Genomic DNA, 11862 nt, shown 5'->3' with positions numbered 1-11862 from the left:
AAGAACGATCATGGGTACCATCCTCTACAGTTTGCAAAACTCCCTCTGCTTCCATCCCATAGGAGGGTCCCCTGCCCCCAATCCTGTCGGGATGATATTTTGCGGAGTGGCAGACAGGACCCCTCAGTAATTGAAAACAAGGACTTGGGAATCCGCCAGACCTGGATCAGCTCCGAGCTCTGTCATTCACTTTCTATATGGCTTTGAACCACCTCTCTACTCTGAGCCTCAGCTTCCCCATCTGTAAATGGGGCTCATTGTACTACCTAGCTCGTGTGAAATAACGTGTGTACAGCAGCACTGTGCCTGTACATGAAAACAGTCCCGGAACTCAAGGCGCTACTGTGACACATTGGTAGTACCTTCCTGAAGGGTGGGGTGCGAGGGTCCCCATAGTTTGGGAACTAGACTGTCCAGCGAGGTCGTCTAGCCTACAAGCCTGTCAGAGCTGGGCGCAGGTCCTGAATGGGTTCCTCATTGGCTACGTGACTCAGGGCTGCTGCCCCATCTGTGAAATGGGAATAATAACCTTGCCCTTAGGTTGCTATAGAAACGCCTTCTAGGGGTGTCTGGCTGGCTATTTGGTGGAGTGTGTGAGTCTTAATCTCGGGGTTGTGAATTTGAGCCCCACATTAGTTGTACAGATTACTTCAAAAGAAAAGAAAAACCCTTTCAATATTGGGAATAATAGTTATTTTTTGCTGTAACACTGGGCGGGCAACGAGGCAGCCCGGCATTTGTGTGTATCGAGCGTGGGGGGCGTGCATGAGTCCCGGGATCTGTCTAGAACTGTCCCAGTAAAGAGGTGGCTGAAAGGACCGATGGAGGGGACTGGTTGGTGCTTCCCGTGTCCAGGAACCTAGCCGCTCTCCTGGGCATCCTGACCCCTCCTCCAGAAGGGCCTGACAGCGCCTGCACCAGGAAGCCTTTTCAGCCGATGGTGTGTACCTGTCCTTGGCCACAAGATGTCACCCAAGGACCAGCAAAGCAGGGGCCTGGGAGGAAACTGGCCCGCCTAACACCAGCCCAGGAAACAGCAAATCCCAGCCCTTCTCCCATGGCTTCCACCCCCGGGGAAGCCTCAGAAGAGCCTGGGAAGGCAGGCATGACACTGTTGGCCCACTGCTTTGTAGCCCCTCACCTGGGAGTTAATAGATATGGTCATCCCCAGTGCACAGGGAAGGACTGAACAGTGCCCAGGGAACGAGGGCCAGAGGAGGGTTGTGCAAGCAAACAGCAGAACTTGGGTGTGAGTGCGCTGGGCAGGCGCTCAGCAGGGTACCTGACACCCTCCATCCCCATCCTGTGCTTGGTAACCTGTAGGGGCACACGCCTGAGAGGTGACGCTGTGGCCTATCCTCGGCCCCTCAGGGCATCCCCAGGCTCCCTCTTCCTGGTAACTCCATACCCCCGTTGTTTCAGCTCCACACGGCCCAGCAGGGCCCACCCCAATTCTTTGCGTGGCAGCCACCTGGCACCTGGATTTGGAACAGGAAGGGAAGAAGTGGGAGGAAGGGCATGACCCCAGCCCTGGCGCCCCTGGGACAGCCCCAGGGGAAGCACCCCAGTGGCGGGCAGACTGGAGCCGGGGGACCCCATGCCCAGCCAGGGGTGAGCCGCAGGAGACATTGAGGCCCAGCTAAGTGCCCTGGTGTCTCCAGACCTGAGGACCAGCTGCCGTTGGGAAACCCAGGTGTCCTGGGCCCCCCGGCCTGATCCTTCAGGGACCACAGACCTTGACCTTGGCCGGGAAGCTGAGCATACAGTCCAAGTGCCTTGCAGACACTTGGGTGTGTCCACACGTCGGTGGGTGTGAGGCTCCTTATCAGTTCCTCCACCAGCTGGGGATACAGAGGTGGAGGCCAAGGGCTTTGGGGCGAGGTGTCTTCCCAGAGGATGTGAAGGTGGGGGAGGGAGAGCCTCTGTCCCCATAGGGGCTGAATTTGGGAAAGAAAGACCGTGAAATCCCCCTGCCGAGGAGCTGCAACGGCCTCTCCTCTCCTCCAACCCCACCTGCAGACATTTGGGGACACCTGCCATTTGGGGTGGGACAGACCCCTAGGACAGCATGGGCTCCAGGGAAGTTGCTACTTTGCAGAGAAGTGTACAGGGGATGCGGCCTCCCTGGGGACGGAGGGAAGGATGGGGGCATCTGGGGAGTCTGCCTTCCTCCCTTTGAAGCTGGAGTGGTAGGGAGAGCGGTTGAAACCGCAGGGCTCAGGAAAGGCGGACACCTGCAGGTGGGCGAAGCATGACAGTTTGGGGCAGAGGTGAGCGTTTTAAGGCCCCAGGTGGAGCTGGAGAAGAAGGACAGAGGCATAAGGCTGAAAAGTAGGTTGGAACCAAAATAGAAGAGAGGTTTTAAGCAGAAGAGGATCTGATCAGACTTGATTAATTCTAAGGGCACATAGGAGAAAGGCGAGAGGAAGGCAGTCGTGAGAGAGGTGGGGGAAAGCGGCTTGGGTGGTGGAGGCACATTTGGGAGAAGTTGCTCAGGAGACCTCAGGAGGTTTGGGAGACACGGAGCTGGGGCAGTGGAGATGAACCCCAGGGTCAGGACCACAGGGCACTTACCGACTGAGGTATCCAGATCCGGGAGGGTTCAAAGGGAAACTGCAGAAACCGTTCTGTGGTCGTTAGTATTCATGACCACGGCACTATAGATGTGGGTTCACAATGGAGCCTTTCAGTTAAAACTGGGTTCCTTTCGCGTGGTTTCTGTGCTCAGAGGCTGACTGTGCGTGTCTGGAATGTCTAGGGGCCCAGCCCGGGCTGCCCCCTTTCCGTGACCTCCGCAGCGTCTGTGCACTTTAACTCCATCCCTCAGTTAGATGACAGCACAGAAGGACTATTTCGATTTTTTTTTAATTTCAAGATTTTATATATATAATCATAATATACATGTGACCAAACCAGAGACTGGAGGAGTCATTGAGGTAACAGAGCCCAACTCGGGGTTTGCCTTGGGTCTGGTTAGAGGCAAAGCTAAGATCGGAACCGTCTTCAGGCTCCCGGACCAGGTACTGGTCCACACACCACCACGTACGACCGAACACCACTCAGCACCTTGGCTTTTCAGAAGGTGCCAGGAGTCTTCCCAGGAGGGGAAAACCCTCTTTGGGCTGGTGGGTGTGGTCCAGCTTTGCGGTGGAGGAGATGCTGGAAGGTCCTTCTCGCCTTCCCTCTCTGCCATCTGTCCTGTTCCTACACAGTTGCCTCCATCCCCCGTCCACGGACTCACTCCCCACTTGCTTCCCCAGCGTCTTCCGTCACTAGCGTCGCCACAGAAGAGGGACACAGGGTTGCTGGTGATCAGGAAGTGAGGTGGGCAGGAGGGAGCAAAACAAATCCAGGACTTGGAAGCCACAAAGTGACCGCGGGGCCCTGAAATGGGGGATGAGGAAAGTGAAGGTTCTCTCGCTCCCAGTGGGGCAAGGCCCAGGCTGCTCTTTGGGAGCAAAAGTCCAGTCAGAAGGCAGGGGCTGCTGGAGCCGATGCTGTCATTTCACATGGCAACACCAGTTACGAACAGAAACAAAACACAAAGAAACGAAGAGACTGTTCAAAGTGAGGGCAGGGACGAAGATTAGACAAGTATTTTTTTTGTAACGAGAGTTGAACATTGGGATCCTCTGGGTATGTTTAGCCATTTGAGATTTGGGGAAGAGGGTTTTTACATAACCACACGGGTTTTGAGTAAAGAAAACACTTGGGCTTCAGCAAATAAAAAGCGCTATCCTCTGGCAAAAGCTCCTCTGCATTACAAGAGCCTGCCTTCCTCTCAGCTGTTACCCTGGCAGGACTTGAAGCCAAACCTTTAAGAACTGAACACTTTTTGCCATGGATCCCAAATTTTACCGAGCATCAGCCACATGGAGGACTTGCTATGAATGCTGATTCCTGGAGCCCCCCTCGCCCGACCCAGAAATTCTGATTCAGGGGTTATGGGGTGAGATCACAAGGTTATGGACATCCCCAGGTGTGTGGTGCAGAGGGGCCCCTGGTTCATGCCTTGTGAAATGCTGGCTCTCCAAACTTCCGTAAGGATGTCACCCGGAGGACTTTTGTTTTTATAGAAAATATTTTTAATTCTTGCCCTTAAAAATTATAAAGACTATATATGATTTGGAAATGAGACTACCACACAATGGTCAAATAAGAATGGTCCATTCCATGCCCTCGTTTGGTCACTCAGAAATCAGCTAGGACTGTGGTTGCTGGTCACCTTCCGTCGTCTATATCCGTGAGCTCACCATAGCCTACTTTCCCTTCCACATAAAATTCCAGACCGTCCTTCATATACCAATAGGCCCATCTCCGATACCTGCCTGGAATAATGATATCTGTGCCATGTCGTCTTTTGACTGACATCACCTCCTTGGTACACTTCAGGATTGCCTCAACGCCCCATCTCATCTGTTGCTGGAGAAAATACTGTGACTGGGTGTGTCTCTTCCACCTGTCATGACGGGGTCCTGACTCACCTGCCCCGGTAAATGCACACGATTCCCAGATGTTCTGAGAACCAAACTGCCAGCTGTCTCAGACTCAGGTCTTAAAAACTGATCAAGTACCTGTAATACAGGTCTTTGAAAGGTAGCTTCTAGGTTTCCTAGGTTTAGTCTTTTCCTGACTCTCTAGCCCAGATAGCTAGAGCCACGTGGTCACTCAAAGATGTAAAGATTCCTGGTTCCATCTTTAATAAACTCAGATTTACAAACAAGAGTCCCAGGTGATTCTCAAGAGGGAAGTTTGGACAATGTTTACAGAACTCCGTAGAGCATAATTTTGGGTCCCACTCCCAGAGACTGTCATTCATTTGGTCAGAGAGAGTCAGGGCAGATCCCCTGACTAAATTCCCCAGGAACGACAAAGAAACATCAGTGGCTTTTGTCAAACCTACAAATTAAGAGGAGTAAGGAAAGCTGAGGTGAAAATATCCTATTTTTTTAAATCACATGAGAAGGGGCATCTGGCTGGCTCAGTCGGTGGAGCACGGAACACTTGATCCCAGGGTCGTGAGTTCAAGCCCCACGTCGAGCATAGAGATTTCTTAAAAAAAATCACATCAGATACTCTTTTCACAGGAACATAAAATTTAATGTTTTTGGCCAGCAATATGCTGAATTCCTAGTTAACAGAAATAAGTCTACTGTGGTTTTCATGTTCAGCATCTACAACAGGTTCAATGACTCGGAACTGAGAGTTATTCCCAAATGTGGAAGATGTTTTCAGGATCCCCACGGCCAGAGATTTTCTGGTCTCTTTGGTCAATTTTTTTTTTTTTTTTAAGTCTATGTACTGCATTTTGGTACCCCCAAGAAGATGGAAAACGATTCTTCTGGAATGAAATGACTGAAGCAAAAGCTCTTCAATGAATCTTTACATCTCTAGGCAGAGGACACATTCATAGCCAAGAGGTGCTTCTGAGAAATGATCTCGCTTCTCAGGGTCGGGACAGGTCTTACAGGTGGCCCTGCAGGGAAGCCTATAGCTCAACAGTGTCAGAGCTCAGCATCCTTCGGGAAAGCGTACGGAGCCACTTACTCGGAGAGAGGGGTTGAGTGGCTACAAATATAACAGAAGTCCGAGCACACAGGTAATGCCAAGTTGGCAAGAAAAGCTGAATTCAATTTTCAGTTTTAGGCAAGTGATAGCATTAATTTTAATACTGAGCAGACCGGATGCAAATGGAGCCCCCATTGAAATTTTTAATGTTTCCTTCTAAACAAGGTGTGATCAGTATAGGGCAAGCACCTTCCTGACAGTGATGGAAGCTTGCAGAGTCAGCCTGTAACGAGGGTTCCTGGTCTAACAGCACCTCCCCTCAGCCGCAAAGGTGAATAAAGGCTTCAGTGAATACCGGAATGGGGACTTCTGCTCGCAGAACTAAGGCTGATGAGTAGCTACCAAACACAAGGGTCAGATACGAACTGTATGAAAAGAGTAAATGTTCACCATCACGTTAGTAACCGTGAGTTCACGCGCATTCCCTCCTGGACCACACTTAACAAATACCCTTAGAGGTTCAAATGAAAAAGACAAGTGTGAATCATCATGGAGAAATTAGTAACATTTGAAGTCAAAGAAACTTTAGAAACTAATTCTGCATACAAAATAGATAATGGAAACATAAAATCCAGGGAATTCTACTGCTCTCCCTTTTTAATCAGCTTTACAGAATGGTACCATACATTAGTCGTCACATTGGAAGACAGGAATTTCCTATACATATACAAGATTGTGCAAGCTCATTAACTGAGGCTTATAGAAGGTTTTATCAGTTTCAAGGAGAGGCAGTCCGATGCTTTTTAATACAGGAGAAGCACAAGAATCCGTTAAGTAAGACAGAGTATCCGCTTGGCAGGGTGAATTGGCCACTGCCCACGCTGTCTGCTGTTAACCCAGTAGAGAGGACTTCCTCCCTCTTGAGCTTAACCTTTGCTGAGCGTAGGCCTGTGGGACACACCAGCTCCACGGTGACTCCACACCAACCATGACACTGAAGTAAACTGTTTTCCTTTCTCCGAGTGTTCTCAGGAGTAATAGAGCTATTCCTGGTCATCCTACTTCTTCGGTAACCTACATTCTAAAACATATTAAGTATTAATCTGGCAAAGTTCTCAAGCATTTTGGCATTCAAAATATCTCGAATATGTCATCACTGTTCATCTACTAAAAATTCTGTGAGCTTCAATAAGATCGTTTCTGATCCCCACCCACAGCAAATTATGGCAATTACATACAGAATAAATCCACTAGACTTAAAAGAACTAAAGACGGCAAATACAGACTTTTCCTTAAAGAAATAAAAGGGATATGGAGAGGCAGGAAGAAAAAGTCTGAGACACACATGAAGGAAGCTAGCCCCACATTTCTATCATTTCTATGCAACCTACTAGTCACTTTGAACAAGTGTGGTCCGACTTCCCCTTTCCACACCCAATCACATCAGAGAAAGGAATCTTTAAAGCCTCCCCCATTTTAAAAATGGAGTTGACCTTGACTTGGCCCAAATTGGAATCCCCACGGCCCGTGACTCAACAGTGGTGCTGGACAGGCATGCGCAGTCGGCTACAGGGTCTCGGCACAGCCTCGGTACCGTCCGCGGCGGTGTCTGTTCTCTTGCTCACGCACCTCGGCAAGACACCGACTGAAAGTCTGCAAAGGCTTCCAGGTCACAACAGGAAAAGAAAAACCATGCAATACGTCTATTTTCAATCCCTCACAAAGCCTAATTCTCTTACTACAGCAATTTAAAGTCTGTATAAAAAAGCTTCCATCAGCAGGTTTTTAAAGGAAAAATCAGAAGAAAGCAATTACTGCGGCTGAGATGTGAACTAAAGTGGAGAAAGAAAACAAAACATTTACCAGGTTTAAAAAGAAAATAATTTCACAAGGAAAGACAATCTGTATTCCTATTACTGTTTTCCAAAAACGGAATATTAACACACGAACTGTGTAAGATTTCAGTGAACTGAGCCACTCTCTCTCCATTTAACATTCATTATTGCTGCAAATTCCACGTAATAATCAGTGGCTACTGAATGTTTCCTGTGGGTGATTTTATACTTTTGCACAAATCCTTCATATAGGTCCTGGGAGGAAGTGTCGTAAGAACCAAAGAGCTACTGTTCTTCATTCCTGAAGGAGCGAAATCAAATCACTGCCTGTCTCAGGCCCTACCACTGCCAGGCCATTACCGATTCCTCAACTCAGAGATCAACACTGGGGTGAGTCATGCCCCATCACACCGGCAGCGGGGAATGCTGGTTTGTCGCGCTCCCAATGGGATTTCCAGAGGGAAACGTCACTGCCCCTTAAACAGCGGGGCTGCGCTGCCCGGCCAGCACCTGAGGCGAGACCCAAACCCCTGCCTGTCTGAGGTGTCGTCTGGCGCCAGGTCTGTGGGCTTCTACCCTTGCCACTGCTTCCGGCACCGCTTGGCCCTTACCTCTGGCCTCCAGCGCAACCCGAAACCCAACTCACCGCCTTCTCCTCCCCAGAAAAGAGCCCTGTGCCACATCCACAGCTTCGCATTTATTTCCATAGTGATAACACAGCAGAGGTGCAGCAACCATGTGGAGAAAAAATAATCTCTAGGAAATCCCACAGTAATGCATTTCAACTATTCCAAGTCTTCTATCAACTTAATGTTTATTGAATCAAATGCTGAAGTAAATGGACTCCCCCTAGGTCTTAGAAATTGTGTCAGACTGTTTGTTTCATAAAGTAGTTATGATAGGATTTGACAACCTAATACCTAGGCAAGTTTGACAGTCCACACAGAGTGCTTGGCCTAACATTCCAAAGGGCATTCTGTAGTACTAGTTGAATTCTGATCTCTCCCTAGAGGGCAGAAACCACATCCCACACTCCTATGCAACTTGTTATTTTGGTATTTTTAAATAAATGAATGAGAAGAGGTGGAGGCATAAAGAAAATCTGGCTTCTTCAGGCACAATTAAACACAGAGGTCTTGGAGAGAAGTAGACAGCCTCCGTATTCATCTGCTCAAAGTTGTCTGTCACAGTTCCCTTAAAAATGCCTCGAAATGCTGGCCGCAACAAGGGACTCAAAGTATGGGACCAGGTGTGTTATAAAAGCAGCTCCCCATGTTTAGGAAATGTACAAAGTGAAACCAGTCAGTCGTGACTTATGTACAAGACTTGTGCTTGAAGCTTTGGTGTGCCTCCATGGCCAATTTCTCAGACACCAAAACCCATTCCTGATTATCAATATACAATCAAACCAAAATACAGAAACATAGACTTTTGTTCAGAAGAGGGAAATAAAAGGCACAGAAACCTGCCAAAATAGACTTTTTTCCGTAAGAATAATATGGTTGGTTAAAATAGTTTATCACTAGTAAAACCTGTATCACTAGAGCAGACAATACAAATCAGTTTTTTAAAAAATGACATTCACTGAATTCCTGGTCTGTCATTCAATGTGAATAATCATCAAAAATATATTACAATTAAAGGTTTGAAAGGAGTTCAGTTTGGGGTTTCTACACTGTATCTAGTATTTCAGATAAGAAGTACCACAGTAACCTATTAGGTGTCTACTCTTCCTTCGTACGCAATGCGTGGTGATTAAAGGGTCTACCTCCTTCCTCCTGCGGGCTCAAAGATGTCCGTGGTGAGGAATGTCTAAGTGATTGTTATACCCTCATCAAAGGCAGTCTTGTGCATCAAACTCCACACCTAGAAAGTTCAAGAAACTGTTTTCCACTTTAATAAATATTTCTGTATATTTGTTTGCTGCTTTTAAGCTCAGCTTAAACTTTGTCCAGGAAACCATTTCACAAGAGGGTACATCACAGCCTACTATCAGCAATACTCCTTGTTTATTAGAATCTGAAGATGTCCATATTACATCAAATATAAATATATATTATATTTACATTTCCTTCTTAGCTTTTCATCTCAGTGAGTGTATTTATAGATAATGCCACTAATGTCACCACCATTATAATTCTCAGTGCAACTGGTATCTTCCTTCCATTAGATGCATATAAGATTAGACAGCATCTAAAAAGAGGTGTACTGTTCTTTTTATTTTTTTAAATAAAAGGAAAGAATGGGTATCCATGAATGGAGATCTAGGAATTTTCTAGATTTTGTTCTGTTTTTTAATATTTCAAAATACCTGAAAAATGTGGTCCCTTTTTGCAGTACTAATTCTCTACTTGGGACAAGAAAATAACCAAATATGCAACAGAAAGGAAAAGAGCCCAAAGAAAAGAGAACCTGCTTGTTAGCTCATTAATCTGTTTAGTAAAGATCTGTTTTAAAATGTCTGAATGCTGTACAATATTATACAAAAACACTCTTCAGCCTTCAAAGCAGCTGGTACATTTTCTAAGAGATCTGTTTGCCCGTCTAACAGTCTGAGGCCTTGGTGGGCCTTGGTCTTGGTCACTTTCGGTCATCGATAGTTTTAATGAATTCCACTGCTGCTGTGAACTGCATCCACCAATAGGATTCCTCTCCAGACAGACAGCTGGCATAAAAGCTACTGATATACTGGACAGTGGATAGCAAGCAGGGCGGATTTGCCTAGAGAAGTGAAAAATGAAAGCGTCAAATACTCAAGATGTATAGCTCTGCAAAAATCATCTAAGTGAACATCTTCAAATGTTTTTCTGTGAAAGATGCCAGTCCTTTTTGAAAATAATCCCCAAATTCTTCTTTGGAAGTGATTAAACACCTAGTCACTAAGAGCAACACTGGAATACAAGAAAGGTAACTCAGGTTCAAATGCCAGCTGGGCTATCTAGAGCTTTCCAACCTTGTAAGTCACTAAAACTTACTGGTCCCAAAGGAGGCTGAACTAATCCCAGCAGACTACTCAACATCCCAGGATTCTAAAATGTTAGATAAGGAAAAAATGCTATATGCCAAGTGACTTCTAAGTCTGGGTAGAATCAGCCAAGAAAGAAAAAAAACTAAGAAGATAACATACCCTCTGTTGCCAGAGGTAACACAGAACATCTCTCACTTTCCCACTGTCTTCATGTGGAAAGAACGGACACGGGTGTTTTAAGTGGCTGGGAGAAGGTAAGGGCTGTGCCTCAGAACACGTTCCAAGGGGCCCTGCACAGAACTAACGCACCCCATGTGGAAGACAGAAGAGCGAGGCCAGCAGCTGGAGTTACGAAGGCTGACCGCACACGGACCCCAGGGGCTGCTGCCTGAGCTAAGAGTTTTGATTGCAGAAATACCACAAATAGGGGGAGCCTGGGCAGCTCCATCAATTGAGTGTCCAACTCTTAATTTTGGGTCAGGTCATGATTGCAGGGCTGTGAGATCAAGCCCCACGTCAGGCTCTGTGCTCAGTGCAGAGTCTGCTTGAGATCCTCGCCCTCAGCTGCTCCCCACTCACACCCCCACCTACCGCAAATAAATAAATCTTTAAAAAAAGAGAGAGATGTCAGTATGTTTTAAAATAATATGGCACAATTATAAAATAAGAGCCCTCATTCTTCCTTCCTTCATTCGCTCAGTAATTACAACCAAGCCCCAACCAAGAACCTCAGGCACCTAACAGCTAGAAACGTTCATCTGGCAATCTGGTCCTCCTGTTCTTTCTTCTGAAAACTGTAACTTCTGGACAGAACAAAACCTCGCACCAGACTCTTTCTTTCTGGGTAACACAGAGCTTGAGACTGGAGGAGCCGAGGTCCCTGGAGCGTGGGGAGCCCTGCGCCAGCCTGCTCAGAAATGCCAAACAAACCCTTATCATTAACAACAGCGAGGGGCCCACCTTTATCAACACAAATACCAGAACAGGCACGAAGTCATCTGCTCCAGGGACGGAGTCCTCGTTGGCCAGACTCAGGAGGTTCATGATGGTGGAGCACATCCGCAGGATACACTGCACTTTGTCCCGGGGGGTCTTGTAAGCACTTATTGTCCTGATTTCCGACTGTGCAGACGGCCAAGGGGCTTCCCGAAGATAAACCTAAGTGAGACCAGAGACAGACAGGCAGATCATGAATCCAACAGCAACCACAGGAAGCCACCAGAGCAACCTGGGTGCCAAGAAGCAGGACAAGCTTGGTGCCTTTTCCTTTCTTCAGTAATGCCAGACTGCTGTTCCTTCCTCTCCCACTGAGATTAAAGCTTAACTTCTAAACTTTTAAATAATCTGCTTGGCATTTTCAAATAAAGTAACCCAGATATCCATTAATGGAAGAAAGGACATACAATAACACCAAATCCAGAATTCAAAAAATTTCAAATAATTCCTAAGTAGCTAGAATGGAAATTCTCTACACGTAGTAGCTGATTCTAAAAGCCCAAACAAGCTACTTCTGAAAGAAAAAAATTTAAAAATTTGTATATTTGTTGCAAT

At 46.9% G+C, this 11862-nt stretch overlaps 1 protein-coding gene across 10 annotated transcripts in view; it reads right to left on the bottom strand.

Annotated features, from left to right (window-relative positions):
* Nucleotides 1-5076: 5076 nt before the first annotated feature.
* Nucleotides 5077-11862, bottom strand: part of GAPVD1 (GTPase activating protein and VPS9 domains 1) — a 79730-nt gene continuing 72944 nt past the window's right edge. For all 10 annotated transcript variants that reach the window (XM_032865853.1, XM_032865856.1, XM_032865860.1 and 7 more), the window contains 2 exons: nucleotides 11272-11469; nucleotides 5077-10064 (listed from right to left, as the gene is read on the bottom strand). In XM_032865853.1, coding sequence (XP_032721744.1) covers nucleotides 9924-10064; nucleotides 11272-11469 — 339 coding nt within the window. In that variant the 3' untranslated portion in view covers nucleotides 5077-9923. The remainder of the gene's footprint in view (nucleotides 10065-11271; nucleotides 11470-11862) is intronic.

This window comes from Lontra canadensis, unplaced genomic scaffold, assembly GCF_010015895.1.
Source record: "Lontra canadensis isolate GAN:19392208 unplaced genomic scaffold, GSC_riverotter_1.0 scaffold30, whole genome shotgun sequence".
NCBI lineage: Eukaryota > Metazoa > Chordata > Mammalia > Carnivora > Mustelidae > Lontra > Lontra canadensis.
Note: the sequence above shows the minus strand (reverse complement) of the source record. Positions and strands in the feature narration are given on the sequence as shown.